At 37.2% G+C, this 17,719-nt stretch overlaps 1 protein-coding gene across 5 annotated transcripts in view; it reads right to left on the bottom strand.

The window, feature by feature from the left end:
• The window catches only part of Nckap5 (NCK associated protein 5), an 863,608-nt gene that overhangs the window by 518,662 nt on the left and 327,227 nt on the right, over window positions 1-17,719 (bottom strand). For 3 of the 5 annotated variants that reach the window (XM_047544852.1, XM_047544850.1, XM_047544854.1), the window contains one exon: window positions 9,915-9,978. In XM_047544852.1, coding sequence (XP_047400808.1) covers window positions 9,915-9,978 — 64 coding nt within the window. Of the gene's footprint in view, window positions 1-9,851; window positions 9,979-17,719 lie in introns of all 5 variants that reach the window. The other 2 variants (XM_047544849.1, XM_047544851.1) reach the window with 1 other exon arrangement.

Raw genomic sequence — 17,719 nt, forward strand, 5'->3', positions numbered from 1 at the left:
TTTATTTTATTTTATTTTATTTATTTATTTATTTATTTTTGTGACCAGTTTGTATAATAGTACTTCAAATGGAAAAATATAAGCATTCCCATTGCTGACCTAGGTTGATTCCTGAAATTCACATCAGGAAAATAAGATAAGGTTAATGATAGTAAAGGTTACATTGTTTAATAAAGGATGCTAGAAAATTAGTTATCAATTAGGAAAAAAATCTCTTTGACTCTTACATCATGCCAAAACATTTTCTACCTATAATTCACAAAGATTTCCATATATAAAAAGTTAAAAACATTCTAACAGATGATGAGAATGAATACATTTATACTCTTGGCGGTAGTGTTTTAGTCAACTTTTTCACAGCTGAGACCAAAAGGTCTCTCAAGAACAATGAGAGGAAGAAAAGTTTATTTAGCTCACAGTTTGAGAGTTCCTGGTCCATAGATGGTCAACTCTAAAGCTCCGGCCAGAGATGAGACAGACCTTTATGGTGGAAGGGTGTGGTGGAGATAGGTAACTCAGGATTTGGCAATCAGGAAGCAGAGGGAAAACTCTGCTCACCAGGGACAAAATTTGAACCCCACAGGCACACCCTCAGGGACCCACCTCCTCCAGCCACACCCTACCTGCCTACAGTTACCACCTAGCTAATCTCTATCAAGGGATTAATGCACAAATTAGATTAAGGCTCTCATAACCCAATCATTTCTCCTCTACACTTTCTTGCATTGCCTACACATGAGTTTTTTAGGGACCCCTCATATCTAAACCATCATAGTGGGATGGATCTTTTTTACCCATAACAAAAGTTAAGATGACATTGAAGTTTAAAGACAGAATAGAACCTGTAGGACACTGAGTCAGTGGAATGGACCACAAGCTGGAATAATCTCACAGAAGGAAGACCAATGATCTTAGAGAGTTTATGAAAATATAATGTAAGTATGAAAGATAATGGTGAGCGTTATTTCCTGAAAGTGAGAATGAAGGAAAAAAATATACAATTCAATATGCTGAAAGTCTCCTAAAATTAAGATCTGAGACAGTAGAACAGAATCACAAACAGAAATAATGAAAAGTAGCAATGTATCCAAGGCAACATCACCACCTACCATTGGGATGGACACTGAATCCAGACCTGTCTCAGCCCCACGCTCCTATTTTAATTCCACACATGTGTTCAGCTAGTCACTAAAAACAATCCTTTCTACCTGCAATGTGTAACCCAGGATGGGATCCTAGATCAGAAAGGGGGACATTGGTGGGAAAACTGGTGAAACTCCAATAGAGATTTTGGATAATAGTATATGCCAGTGTTAATCACCTAGTTTTGACATTTATCCCACAATTATGTGTCAATGTTATGGGAAACAGTAGGCAAGTGCACACTGCATTGTAAATCTAAAATTATTTTAAAATAAGGAGATTATCAAAAAATAATTTCTCAAAATAGTGCCTTGGCAACAGTCTGAAAACTTACAAGGGAACTTATATGTGGAATTACATAAAACCAAGCTTTAAAAAAGGGCATACTTGGCATTGAAGACTTTGATTATAACAAATTTATTGATGATTCCTAAAAATAAATATCTTCCTCAATTCAATCACATGGCTTTTTAAATGAACCTTTTACATAATTTCTCCCATACCATTTTTCATGTGGATAAACATAGAAAATGTGGAACAGTAGTTTCTGAAAGTATAAGGTGATCTGGTTCAGATGAACTTCTCTCCACTTCTGCTAAAGATGTGACAGAAGGTCTGCAGAAAAACTTCTAGGAGCAAGAATTAAATTTAAAGGATTAACACAACTGCCTTATTTTAGGAGCTCTCAGATACTTTAAAAATCAAGACTTTAGAAATTAATGGATTTTAGGAGCAAAAAAGCTGAAACATAATTAAGTATAAAACTCAAAAAATTGGATCCAAGATGGCGGCCTAGAGGGAGACTGCACCCCCGGTCGCTCCAGAACCCAGGAGTTAAGAAGGGGAGGCATTGAGAGACTCGGACTGAAGTGGAGCCACGGGTGAGTCTGCCCACTGGGTAAAGCTCGGCCCGGGTGGCAGGCCCAGATAGAGGTGGCTTATTGGAGCCGGGCAGGGCAGCTAGAGTCTTCCCAAGGTAGCCTTCCACACTCCGGCAGTGGGCTCTTCCCACACGGCCAGCTGCACGGTGCAGGCCCACAGTGAGAGCATTTCCGCACAGAGCCAGTTCCAAAACGTGGAACCAGTAGGGGGCTAGGGGCAGTATTCTTCGGATGAGCTGCTTTATCAGATTCCTCCAAGACATCAGGCTACTGAAGGCTGGGAGGTGATACACTGGAAATCTACTGGGACACTATAAGCCAATAGTGGAAAACTGCAATATCTCAGGGTCCCACTGACAACTGACCATTATGAGAAAACAAGGGAAGAAAATGTCCCAAACAAACCTAGATACTACATCAATAAAACCCAATGACAGCAGAGCAGAAGAAATGTCAGAAAGGGAGTTCAGAATGTACGTAATTAAAACGATCAGGGAAGCTAATGAGGAGATGAAGAGCAAATGCAGGCATTGAAGGAGGAGATGAAAGAGCAAATGCAGGCATTAAATGATCGCACCAATCAACAGTTAAAAGACCAAATACGGGAAGCAAGAGATCATTTCAATAAAGAGTTAGAGATACTGAAAAAAAACCAAACTGAAATCCTTGAAATGAAGGAAACAATAAACCAAGTTAAAAACTCCATAGAAAGTATAACCAATAGGATAGAACACCTGGAAGACAGAACCTCAGACATTGAAGACAAAATATTTAACCTTGAAAACAAAGTGGAACAAACAGAGAAGATGGTAAGAAATCATGAACAGAATCTCCAAGAACTATGGGATATCATGAAAAGGCCCAATTTGAGAATTATTGGGATTGAGGAAGGCTTAGAGAAACAAACCAAAGGAATGAACAATCTATTCAATGAAATAATAACAGAAAATTTCCCAAATCTGAAGAACGAAATGGAAAACCAAGTACAAGAGGCTTATAGAACTCCAAACATACAAAATTACAACAGACCCACACCAAGGCACATTATTATGAAAATACCTAACATACAAAATAAAGACAGAATTTTAAAGGCCGCGAGAGAAAAGAATCAAATTACATTCAGAGGGAAACCAATAAGAATATCAGCAGATTTTTCAATCCAGACCCTAAAAGCTAGAAGGACCTGGAACAACATATACCAAGCCCTGAAAGAAAATGGATGCCAACCAAGAATCTTATACCCAGCAAAACTTACCTTCAAATTTGACGATGAAATAAGATCCTTCCATGATAAACAAAAGCTAAAGGAATTTACAAAAAGAAAGCCAGCATTACAGAACATTCTCAGCAAAATATTCCATGAGGAAGAGATGAAAAACAACGATGCAAATCAGCAACAGGAGGCGCTAGCCTAAAGGAATAGCCAAATAAAGGAGAAACCAAATCATGTCAAAAACAAATATGAGTCAATTGACTGGGAATACAAATCATATCACAATAATAACCCTGAATGTTAATGGCCTGAATTCATCAATCAAAAGACACAGACTGGCAGATTGGATTAAAAAGAAAAATCCAACAATATGCTGCCTGCAAGAGACACATCTCATAGAAAGAGACACCCATAGACTAAAGGTGAAAGGATGGGGAAAAAACATACCATGCACACGGACACAGCAAAAAAGCTGGAGTATCCATCCTCATCTCAGATAATGTGGACTTCAAACCAAAACTAGTCAGAAGGGATAAAGAAGGACATTACATGCTGCTTAAGGGAAGCATAAATCAGCAAGACATAACAATCATAAATATCTATGCCTCCGAACATTGGCTCATCCACGTACGTCAAACAAATCCTTCTCAATTCCAGAAATCAAATAGACCACAACACAATAATACTAGGCGATTTTAACACACCTCTCTCACCACTGGATAGATCGTCCAAACAAAAATTGAATAAAGAAACTATAGATCTCAACAACACAATCAGCAATTTAGACTTAACGGACATATATAGAATATACCATCCAACAAAGAATGAATACACTTTCTTCTCAGCAGCACATGGATCCTTCTCTAAAATAGACCATATTTTATGCCACAAAGCTACTGTTAGTAAATACAAGAAGATAGAGATACTACCTTGTACTCTATCAGATCATAATGGATTGAAATTAGAAATAAATGACAGAATAAAAAACAGAAACTTCTCCAATACCTGGAGACTAAATAATACACTATTATATGATGAATGGATAACAGAAGACATCAGGAGGGAAATAAAAAAATTCTTAGAAGTAAACGAGAACAAAGACACATCATATCAAAATCTCTGGGACACTATGAAAGCAGTACTTAGAGGAAGATTTATTTCATGGGGTGCATTCAAAAAAAGAAGTAGAAATCAACAAATAAACGACTTAACACTACAGCTCAAAGCACTAGAAAAAGAAGAGCAGACCAATACCAAAAGTAGTAGAAGACAGGAAATAGTTAAAATCAGAGCCGAAATCAACGAAATCGAAACAAAAGAAACAATCGGAAAAACTAATAAAATAAATAGTTGGTTCTTTGAAAAAATAAATAAAATTGATAAACCCTTAGCCACACTAACAAAGAGAAAGAGGGAGAAAACTCAAATTACTAAAATTCGGAATGAACAAGGAAACATCACAACAGACACGAGTGAAATACAAAACATAATTAGAAGCTATTTCGAAAATCTATACTCCAACAAAACAGAAAACCTTGAAGACATCAACAAATTTCTAGAGACATATGAACTACCTAAACTGAACGAGGAGGACATACACAACTTAAATAAACCAATTTCAAGCAATGAAATAGAAGAGGTCATCAAAAGCCTACCAACAAAGAAAAGTCCAGGACCAGATGGGTTCTCAGCCGAGTTCTATAAAACCTTTAAAGAAGAGCTCATTCCAATACTCCTCAAACTATTCCATGAAATAGAAGAGGAGGGAACCCTACCAAACTCGTTCTATGAAGCCAATATCACCCTGATACCTAAACCAGACAGAGACACATCAAGGAAAGAAAATTTCAGACCAATATCCTTAATGAACATCGATGCAAAAATTCTCAACAAAATTTAGCAAATCGCATACAAATATATATTAAAAAGATAGTGCACCACGATCAAGTGGGTTTTATCCCAGGGATGCAAGGTTGGTTCAACATTCGGAAATCAATAAATGTCATTCACCATATCAACAGACTTAAAGTTAAGAATCACATGATTATTTCAATAGATGCAGAAAAAGCATTTGATAAAATACAGCATCCCTTCATGCTCAAAACACTAGAAAAAATTGGGGTAATGGGAACATTCCTAAACATTATAAAGGCCATCTACGCTAAGCCCATGGCTAATATCATTCTAAATGGTGAAAAACTGAAAGCGTTCCCCCTAAAAACTGGAACAAGGCAGGGATGCCCTCTTTCACCGCTTCTATTCAACATCGTCCTTGAGACTCTAGCCAGAGCAATCAGACAAACCAAAGAAATTAAAGGGATACGAATAGGAAAAGAAGAACTCAAACTATCCCTGTTTGCTGATGACATGATTATATATTTCGAGGAACCTGGAAATTCCACCAGAAAACTTTTAGAACTCATAAGTGAATTCAGTAAAGTAGCAGGTTACAAGATCAATGTTCATAAATCCAATGCATTTTTATACATAAGTGATGAATCTTCAGAAAGAGAAATTAGGAAAACTACTCCATTCACAATAGCATCGAAAAAAATAAAATACTTGGGAATCAATCTCACAAAAGAGGTGAAAGACCTCTACAATGAGAACTACACAACACTAAAGAAAGAAATTCAAGAAACCTTAGAAGATGGAAAGATCTCCCATGTTCCTGGATAGGCAGAATTAATATCGTCAAAATGGCTATACTACCTAAAGTTCTATACAGATTCAATGCAATTCCAATTAAAATCCCAATGATGTACCTCGCAGAAATAGAGCAAGCAATTATGAAATTCATCTGGAAGAATAAAAAACCTAGAATAGCTAAAGCAATCCTCAGTAGCAGGAGCGAAGCAGGGGGTATTGCAATACCAGATCTTCAACTCTACTACAAAGCAATAGTAACAAAAACGGCATGGTATTGGTACCAAAATAGACAGGTAGATCAATGGTACAGAATAGAGGACATGGACACAAACCCAAATAAATACAATTTTCTCATACTAGACAAAGGTTCCAACAATATGCAATGGAGAAAAGATAGCCTCTTCAACAAATGGTGCTGGGAAAACTGGAAAACTATATGCAATAGAATGAAACTAAACCCCTATCTCTCACCCTACACAAAACTCAACTCAAAATGGATCAAGGACCTCGGAATCAGACCAGAGACCCTGCATCTTATAGAAGAAAAAGTAGGTCCAAATCTTCAACTTGTTGGCTCAGGATCAGATTTCCTTAACAGGACTCCCATAGCACAAGAAATAAAAGCAAGAATCAACAACTGGGATAGATTCAAACTAAAAAGCTTTCTCTCAGCAAAGGAAACTATCAGAAATGTGAAGAGAGAGCCTACAGAGTGGGAGAATATCTTTGCCAACCATACCTCAGATAGAGCGCTAATTTCCAGAATCTATAAAGAACTCAAAAAACTCTACACGAAGAATACAAATAATCCAATCAACAAATGGGCTAAGGAAATGAACAGACACTTCACAGAAGAAGATGTACAAGTAATCACCAGATATATGAAAAAATGTTCAACATCCCTAGTAATAAGGGAAATGCAAATCAAAACCACCCTAAGATTTCATCTCACCCCAATTAGAATGGCGATTATCAAGAATACAAGCAACAATAGGTGTTGGCGAGGATGTGGTGAAAAAGGAACACTCATACATTGCTGGTGGGGTTGCAAATTAGTGCAACCACTCTGGAAAGCAGTGTGGAGATTCCTCAGAAAGCTTGGAATGGAAACACCATTTGACCCAGCTATCCCACTCCTTGGCCTATACCCAAAGGACTTAAAATCAGCATACTACAGAGATACAGCCACATCAATGTTCATTGCTGCTCAATTCACCATAGCCAGATTGTGGAACCAACCTAGATGCCCTTCAGTTGATGAATGGATAAAGAAACTGTGGCATATTTATACAATGGAATATTACTCCGCAATGAAGAATGATAAAATTATGGCATTTGTAGGCAAATGGTCGAAATTGGAGAATATCATGCTAAGTGAGATAAGCCAATCTCAAAAAACTAAAGGACAAATGATCTCGCTGATAAGCGGATGAGGACATATAATGTGGGGTGGGAGGGGCTAGCATTAGGTTTAGGGTTAGGTTTAGAGTTAGGCTAAGGAGAGCAGTAAGAATGAAGGAAAGAAGGACTGTGTAGAGGGAAAAGAGGGGTGGGAGGGGTGGGAGGGGTGGGAGGGGTGGGGGGGAGGGGAAAAATATAATAAACATCATTACCCTATGTAAACGTAAAAAAAATAAATAAATTAAAAAAAAAAAAAAAAAAACTCAAAAAATTGACTAAGGAAAAGGGAGAAAAAATGAGAAAGGAGGAGAAAATGAAATAAAAGTAATGAAAATCAGAGATTATGGTGTCTCTGAGGAACTGAGGGATGATAAATGATGGAATGGGGGACGGCAGGGAAATGAATGGTATTAAGCCATAGCATGTCACAGCCTTGTCCCAAATCGCCCAATGATTCCTATCACAGAGAACATGAATCAGTGATCCATGGGGACGGGAGGGACCCACTCCTCTGCTCCCATCTCTTCTGACATACCCTTTACTTTCCCCTCTCTTACACTCTCTTCCAGCCAACCTTGCCCACATGGTTCCTTGGGCTCTGCCCACCTTTGTGTTTGCTAAGCTCCCTGCCTGGAATGCCCTTCTTCAGACAGCCCTAGGGGAAAACTCCACTTCCTCTTCAAGATTTGCTCAAATGTTACTTTTCAGTGATTCATTACTATGCACGTTCTGTTTAAAATAAGCCCACAGACCCCAGGATCTCCCCTGCTTTGCTGTTTTAACTCCTCCCACCAGCTAACGTTTTAGTCATATTGAATATCAACCACTGGACTATAATAACCAGATTTTTTCCCTGTTGTATTCACTGCTGTTTTTGATAGTACCAGGCTATAGTAGTTGCTCAATAATTATTTTTCTAATCAATCAATACGAAAATGTCATTTTCAGTAACAATAAAAGAGAGTAAGAAAACATGGGTAACTGGTAACTTTTCCAAAGTCAATTTTTGCCTATCTATCTGTATCTGGATTTTCTGGTTTGTTTTGTTTTGTTTTAGTTTTACATTGAACCATTACTTCTATCATGTTTTAAAACAAGATTTTGATTTTGTACAAAAGTAGGAAATTATCCATCTGGAGATCATTTCAACCTAGGCACACTCAATGTCAGAGTCAGAAAGAGTGAAAATTCATTCTTCCAAGGTCTTTGCTCTTATGAGCTTCAATAATATTTGGTTACTACCAGAAAAGCCTGTGCATCATAAAATCTTTACATGGGCAAATGTTTGACAGCATGATCAACAAGGCTAATGGAATCATAAAATTTCAATCTCCTCATTTTGAAGATGAGAAAACTGAGACCTAGGAAAGCCACCCCTCACATTCAGTGTAAGCATAGCTGATAAGTGGTGAGTAGGAGCTTATCCCAGAGGACTGAAGAATTACAGAATGACCTCCCCTGTCAACATTTCCAAATGCCTCCAGAACTCTGGATTGGAAATGTTCAGTTCACCATTCAGCTAGGCCTTTATTTTTCCCAAATTGTTTTCATTTCATTGCTCAAAAATGTTTGTCAGTGGTTGCTTCAAATTGTCTAAACGTTCAAGATTCTCTTTGCAAAACAAGCAATACAATCACCTTCCCTAGGATTTGGGTATGTTCTCCAGACCCTGCACCTAAAGACCCCACTCAGCATTCAGCCTCTCACTCCAGCCCTTTGTATTCCCTGGTGGGAGAAGTGTGAGGCCAGTATATTTCACAAACTTCTTACTCTTTTCAGTGGATGCATTATCCATTAACTCCCCCAAAATCAAATGGAAACAGCCTTCAGGGGCTGAAAATGTGTCCATTCTTTAAAAAAAAAAAATACAGAATTCTTCTACTGAAAAATTACACACAAATCATTGCTTTGTCATAAGTGGGGAAGAATAAGTTTGGTGTCATATTTTCTCCACAGAGGTAGCAACAGCAGTTAATCCACACACATGCATTCCCTGGGTACGGAGACAATTGTCTCAGATGTTATAGTGTCGCTCGGACAAATACTTTGGCAAAGACAGTCTATAAAATGAAGTTGCTAGGGACCAAAACAACCATATTGATTTTTAGTACAGTTCAAAACACAAGGAAACATCACTTTTCTAAATGGCACAAGCTGAAAACGACAGGGAGAAATATATTGCAAATAGTGGAGAGAAAGAATAGAATAAAAGACAATCACATTAGCAAGCATCTTGGTGCTTTTTTAGGTTATTTGTTTAAAGTCAGAGAACAAAGAGGGTTGAATTATGTTAAACATCCTTACCTAAAAATCTAAGATTACTCATTTATGGACTTTGTGCTCACAGCTGAAGCTTTTCAAAATAAGGCATTACAAGTCTTTGAATATTTGAACTTTTTTTAAAGCCCAAGTAGTTTTTTGGTCAATTAATCTCTCTTTCTCTGCAAATGATAGAGCTGTCTAAGCTGCATTATAAATACATCATTTACCAAAAAAAAAAAAAAAATCATTAAGTGTGCTGCAACAAATATTTAGCTTAGATATCTTTAATGGGACAAAATGACCTTGAAGTCAGAGACCTCTGGACAGGAAGGATTCAGAATGCAGAGAGACCAGTCAGGACTCACCATGGCCCCCTCACTTGTTCTCTGGGCAACTTCTCGCTGTAGTCGGGCCACAGCCAACTTCTCCCTGGAGAAACAAAAGTACAAGATGAGTTGACCATTCCCAGGGTAGAGGCTATTCCGGCATGACTGTGAAGCATTCCTTGGAGATCCCCAGAGGAACTCCCTCCTTCCTTTCCCTTACATCCTTCATGATACTTTCTATAAATATTTAAAGCAATTGGTCATTAGTGTTTTGCTCTCATTCAGTGTTATGAAAGAGGTATTTTTTGCCTTAGATTTGTAATAACCAAATTAATGTTGAATACTGAGTAAAAGTTTTGCTTTGAGTTCATCAGCATTTATGACTTATACATACATTTTCACAGACTGAAATTCTTCAATTGTTCTTTCTGTATCAACTTTGCTTATATATTTTTAATTTTCTTTGTTTTGTTTCTCTACACCAATACCACATTTCAAAAGCAAAGAAAACCTAACTCCATACTGTTCTTAAAATAATAATAGAAAATCATCTGTAGGACCAATGGGGTGGCTCATGCCTGTAATCCCAGCAGCTCAGGAGGATGAGGCAGGAGGATGGGGAGTTCAAAGTCAGTCTCAGCAAAAGTGAAGTGCTAAGCACCTCAGAGAGACCGTGCCTCCAAATAAAGTACAAAATAGGACTGGGACTGTATCTCAGTGATCGAGTGCCCCTGAGTTCAATCCCTGGTACCCACTCCCACCCCCCAAAAAAAATATCCTGCAAACTTACTATGTAACACACACTATGCTAGGCATTTTACCTGTTCTCATATGAGCCTGACAACTACCCTATATTTTATTAGCCCAGTTTTGTAAATGAGGAAACTGAGGGTAAGAGAGGCTGTGTAAAAACCTGAAGCCCCACCTATCATGTAATAGTTTTAGGAAAAAGGTTTAGGCTTCCTTACTTAAAAGACTAAATAAAAATTATGCAAGTCATTCTTCAGGGTCTAGGAAATATGAAAAATGTAGATTTAAAAACCAGCTAATTTAAAAATTCTCTACTTAACAATGGGGTTCATTTTATATTCCTTATAATCGAAAATCTGAGTTTACTTACAATATATTGAATATTCACCAAAATTAAGACTCTTTCTATAAAGTGATAGACACTTGCATTTGGAGGATCTTCTTAAACAGCAGATAATATAGAGGGAAATGACTTCTTCTGAAAATCCCCAAATCTTAGTTTTATCAAGGATTTCTCCTGAAATCCTTTGAACACCATCAATATGTGAAACTATTTGAGTGATATTTCATCCTTTAGTCTGCCCTCTGCACAGGATCAGCTCCATGCAAATACAGAGGAAGCTGCTGGAGTCCCAGAGGAGTGAGAGGATTTCTTAATTGCCTTGGTCTTTGAAATGTCTCTGACTGCCAAGAGAGCATGTGCCTTAGTTTTGTTAAGGGCAAGCAAGCTTCCAGTTGGAACCTGACGAAAGGAAACAAGAAATGGGAGATGTTCCAAAGATAAATGTTTGGGAATCACAGGGCAAGACCTGTGGATTGCATGCCTGTGAGAAAGGGTGACAAAGTAGACAGGAAAGCAATACAGAAATGTAGGTCATAGGCCCTGTCTGGGAGTCCACATGTGTTCTGACTCGAGTCCGAATGAGCAGTTGAAAGGGATGAATATAACTGACATTTAATTTGATATGAAAATTAAACTCATGCATTTGTCTCCTCTTTCCCTGGAAATCATTAAAAATGCAGTAAAGGAGTAGCAATAGTAAAACACTTTGTAAGTGAAGGAAACAGGGAAAACACACCCATAGTGAATGACACAGCAAGACTACTCTGACTACTACAAACCCAATAGAAATGCAAATACATGTTTCCTCAAAGCCACAGACTAGAATGTTCATAGAAGAACTATTTGTAACAGCCTTAACATACTCCCATTATGTAATACAAAGCTGATCTCCTGCCCCTTCCACTGCACCACAGCCTAACTTGTCAGTCTGAGACCTGCTCTGCCTGCCCCTTACCGCTGCAGGAATTTCCGGCCTAAGCTACAGCCATTTCCTGCTTCCCAAGTTACATCCTAGCTTGTCAGTCTGAACATCCTAGCGAGCCATTGGTTCACAGTCAGCTTGCAAGTATTCTCCTCCGCTATTGGCCCCTTCCAGCCTGGGCGATTCCAATATCTAGGAGAAGCACCGATGCCATCTTTCTCTTTTTGCTTTCCTTCCAGCCCCAAGCAGATGCTGTAGTTGTCCGCATAATAAAATCTCTTGCGTGCAGTCTCGTGTCTGGAGTGCATTTCTGGGTGCTGTTGCTGAACCGCAACTCAGACTGGGCATCTGGAGCACCTGCTCCGTTGGATTTAAGGGCCTGAGCTGCCTTGGGACCCGAGCTGAGCTGCATTTTTCCTTATGCAGAGTGGACAAGTAAATTAGCACAGTCATACACTGGAATACTATACAGCCTGAGAAGGAATAATCTATAGCTAATCATAATAATATATAGAGTTATTGTAAATATAAGCTAAAGAAGCAAGTGCCCAAGAGTGTATGTGTTCTGCTTCAGAACACAGAATTTCTATCCAATCCAATAAGACAAGAAAAAAAAACATGACTATCAAAATGCAAGAGGTAAAACTGTATGCATAGATGACAGATTTCTATATTAAAAATATTCTAAGTTAGTTGGAAAACAATTATATAACTGATATATGAAAGTAGCAAAGTCACAGAAGAGAGGGAAATGTAAAAAAAATCAATTATATTCTAGCACCAATCAATTAGAAAATAAAAATTTAAGATCATCTATTTAAAATATTGTGAAAAACAAAATATTTAGAAAATACACTTGCCAAGACTTGCAAGACTATCATCTTGTAACCTACAGAACACTGTTAAGAACAGTCTGAAAAGACACTAATAAACAGAAATAGATACCACATTCATGGAGTAGAGGGCTTAACATGCCTACAGTGTCAAAATGCATACATTGATCTATACATTCTGTCACTCTACCAAAGCAAATAAAGAAGTGACAAAAAGAAAAAAAAAAGGAATCTCATAGAGAAAAGGAGAAAAAGGAATTCATTTTTATTGACTTTGTTGGTTTTGTTAAAAAGAAGTACCTATGTAGGCATCCTGAGAATTGCCAAACCTGAATTCAGCAAGAGAATGGAGAGCCCAGAAGAATGACTCCAGGAAGAGAAGTAAAAATGAATCCAAATAAACTACCCATGTGCTTGTAAATATTGAGGAGAGTTTGAGTTTTATTTTATTTACCTAATTATTTTTGTGTGTTGTGCTGGAGGGTTGAACCCAGGGCCTCACACATACAAGGCAAGTGCTCTGCCACTGAGTCAAGTCCCTAGTCCCAAGATTTTGAGTTCTAATGCACAATTGGTTAAGAATCAGAGATGAAAACAGAAACCAAGTCTAACTCAGGAAGTAGCAAATATTAATTCTAGGAAAAAGTACAGTTACTCTAGATATGCAATACTAGAATTTAGACTTGTCTACAAGTGGCATTTACATTATTTTGTGTTTATAATGAAGTAAATTAATTATTAATTTAAGGAAAATATTGAAGAGAAGGGGAAGTGTGGAAAGACAAGAGGCATAGGAAAACCAAATTCTGACCTTCCATGACAGGAAGAAAATATACCATTTCTAAAACTGATCAATAGATAAACTCAAGTGCAGGAAATAGACACAAACATGAGCTGGGGTTTGTGGCTCAGTGGGAGACTGCTTGCCTAGCATGTAAGAGGCACTGGGTTCGATCCTTGGCACCACATAAGAAAATAAATAAAATAAAGGTATCGTGTTCATCTTCAACTAAAAAAAATTTAAAAAAGAAATATACACAAAATAAGAAATCATAAGTACCCAGTTAAGTTCACATAAAAATTAAGAAATTTATATAAAGTGAACATGTCCATGTTCTCGCCAGTTGCGCTGCAGTTAATATCTTATAGTAATAGCTAGTTGACTGAATGCAGTGATCAAATGTACTTCATCTCTCTAACACCTGCTAAGGTCCACTTAGTAGGGAAAAAAAAAATGTTTGTGACTGACTAAATGATGTATCAGTCACAGAATCTAATACCAGGTTACCTGGCATAATACTGCCACTTGGCACTTAGATGGCACGGGTCACAGGTTCATGCCCACACATAATGATTCCAACCTTCTGGTGGGGTGGTCACAAAAGCCTTTTAAAATATATTCTGAAGTTATGAAAAGCACACCTTCCACAGGCCATCAGGTAAATATCTAAGTAAGTCTCAACAAAGTAAATTTCTATTTAAGACCCTGAATAAGGAACAAGTAGAGCAGTATTCCAAAATCTGAGTCAAAAGTTTTTGTTCATATGGATTATATCTTTTGATATTTACCACACAAAAATGAAAACTGATAATTTTCTTTTTTTTTTTTTTTTTTTTTACAGTGCTGGGGATTGAACCCAGGACCTTGTGCTTGCAAGGCAAGCACTCTACCAACTGAGTTATATCCCCAGTCCAAAACTGATAATTTTCTAAGATATGAATTAACAAAAATAAACAAGCCCATACTAACATTAACAAAATAGCTTTATGGGAAAAAAAAAATAACCCTATATTCCAAAACAAACATAAATTTCCCAAGAGTGACACTGCTTTAGCTTCTAGAAAACTCTATGCAGGAAAAAAGGTGAATGAGAAAGGCAATATCACCTTAGAGTTACTATAAAAATAGTTTAAACTTATAGATCCATTGAAAGGGTCTTGGTCCCAGGATCACACTTTGAGAACATCAACTAAAAGATACATAATCAGGAATGGAGGAATGTTCTGGAAAATTGCCTCGAGTCATCATTCTTGATTGCTGAATCCTCAGAGGGTGCTTTAATATATATGCTAATAGCATGTTAATTTTTCACAAGAGTGGTTTAACATAAAAGAGCGACTTCTAGGAACAGACCAAGAGTCTATCTTATCACTATCATCCTACTAAATGAGAGTCTTAACACAGTATAAAGGTTAGGAACATCACTGTTTTATGCCTAAAAGAGGTGGCCTTCATAACAACTATTAGAGGTTGTCACACTATACAGACATTTATGTAATTGTATTAAATTCAATTTGAAAGAATACTTCAATGGTTTTAGCTATCACACAGCATTTTAAAAGAACAGTAGTAATATATCATGAAATTTTGTGGACTGCCCACATATATATATTTTTAGGCATTCAGTAAAGGGTGAATGAATGACCATGACAGGGCCATCTCTAAAGGGCTGCACATTAGCCATGTGATTTGGTGAAACAGTAAATTATGTCAAACCTAGAAGCACCAACTTCAGTTTTGACCTAAACACACAAGAGACACAGGGTGAGAAAAACAGGAAGTTTCAGAGTAACCTGGATCACAGGAAAAACAATCTTGACCCCAACCCTGCTCCCCAGTTTTCCTCATCTAAAAGTGAGACACTTGTTCCAGTGTAGACAATTCAGTGCTACTCCAACTTAGAGTAACTAGGTGGTAAAGGGACAGAATTTGCAAGAAGATTAAATGCAAACATCTCTTTGGGACCATGCTCTGTACTTGTTTTAAATCATTTATGCAGAAATACAACATATAATGCCATGAAGCAGGACCCATCATGGTTCCAATAGTTCAAGGTTCTTATTGCGCAAGTAGGTACAGTCAGGGAAGTTCAGTCCTCCTACAGAAAGAACACTCCAACTCTGCTAGTTTATGAATGGTGGCTTCTGAATGATATTCCCTTTAAAAAGAGGGTTTCAAGGCAAAAAAAAAAAAAAAATGAAGGATTCTTTCTTTAAGCCTCAATAATTTTTATATTCTAGATATTTCAGGTCCTTGGTCTTCCAACTGTATACATTTTATATCAGTTTTTAGTAGTAATTCCACTTTGTTTTTGTATAAAAGAGTTGCTATTCTTTCAAAATTAAGACAGTGATAGTAAGCTAATGAATAGGAGAAATCATCATAATAAAATACTCAGGATTTCTAGATGTTAACATGTCTGGGATCAGATTATCAACTGAAACTATCAAAAATAAATGGCTTTGTCTGTTTTTTTTATGGTAATCTCGTTCGCCTTTGGGTTTAGTCCCTGGCAAACCCTAACTTCAAACCTCCATGGTCCCAATATGTGTGAAACCAATTGGGACTAGCATCTTTTTCATGCAAATTGAAAGTTCTTACCAACTGCTTTGTGGAAAAATATAAAGAATACTTGACTTGCAAGCTACCCAATGCAAATTAATATACTCACATAAACGAAGGCCCTTGTGCCAGTTCATATGCTGCAAACAACTGTGCATTACTGTTTTGTGTCTGTGGCAAAGCCAGTAGCTCATTAGGAAGGGGGTATTGACTTTATGATTACAAAACAAATGCCCTGGGATATTTTATCAAATGCTGTGGATCCTTATTTACAGAATAGGGATAAAGAAGAATATAACAAATATACATGCAAGAAAAGAGGCCACAATACTTACTTCCTTCAGTTAAAGGCAAAGAGAATTTTTTTCTCTTCAAGAAAAATGAAAGAGTCCCTCTTCTCATCTAATTTATACCCAAATGGAGAATTAGTCTCAGTTTTATAAACAGGCTTATAATTCCTTCAGTACAGCTCTAGACTTTCTCAACTAAAGATATTAAGAACAAGTGTATTGTGACATGAAATATAGGTATCAGAATACCACCAACACATCTGCAAGTTAAGCCCATGAAAGAGTGTCCTCAATGAATCCAAGAGAATGTTGGCATTTTTTAAACCCAGAAAATACCTGCAAGGCACATGTGTTTGGAAAACATTCCCCAAAGACAAGGTCTCGTAAGGGGGAATATATTCAATTTGGGATGTGTGGAGACCTCAGACTGCAGGGTGCTGCAGAGCCATCTGTGACCCAAGAGGGAAAGACTGGCCTATCTAGAGACAGATCAAAGTTTCTCCAGTCACTCCTACATGCAGCCTAAGACCCCAAGTCAGCTGAATGGAGAGAGTGTAGCTGCTGTGCACCTTGCTCTCCCCAGGCAGATGGTACTCCTGTGGGAAAGTCCTGAGGAGCAGCAAGGGCACCTGGTAGAAATGTGAAGAACTGTCTCTACTCATGTTAAGTCTCATGGCCCCAAACCACTCTAAGGATGCCAAGTGCAAGGTGATAATCTGAAGAGACAACTGTACCTCACATCAAGGAAGCAGTCAATATGTTGTGTACTCTGTGTTTCTATTAAACTGCCAGGTAATTGGTGTGATCTCTACTTGACTTTTCTAGAAAAATGAAGTGTAACACCTAAGTATGTTCACATACATATAAAAAAATATTTTTGAGTATCTTGAAAATTCAAAGTCAGTTTACTTTACTGTGATAAAGATATTGTAGTATTAAGGAATCCTATAATATTGTCCCTTTCCCTCAAAAAATCTAAGCTTATATTAGTTATAGTTTTCAGTTCAAGTTCCAATTTTCAAAGTATTTAAAACTTAGTAATATCTGTAGCATGTAATATGCATATCTATCTCTATTTTAATTTACTTAGAGTATTTCACCAAGTAAAAAACTATATCATCACGAAAATTCTAAATCATTCAGCAAACACTTTATGTACATTTAGTCTAGGCCTGATAGAGTCTCAGAAAACATAAGACAGTTTCAAATTCAGAGTTCAAGGCCTGTAGATAGCAAGTCGAGATGCAATAAGCACACCAATACAGGTGCTCTGTACTCACAGCTATATTTAAAAATGAATGTTAGGTGACCATTTTTACCAAAAGATTGAAATTAAACTTCTTTTAAATAGAAAAGTACATTC

Source organism: Sciurus carolinensis, chromosome 3, assembly GCF_902686445.1.
Source record: "Sciurus carolinensis chromosome 3, mSciCar1.2, whole genome shotgun sequence".
NCBI classification, from domain to species: domain Eukaryota; kingdom Metazoa; phylum Chordata; class Mammalia; order Rodentia; family Sciuridae; genus Sciurus; species Sciurus carolinensis.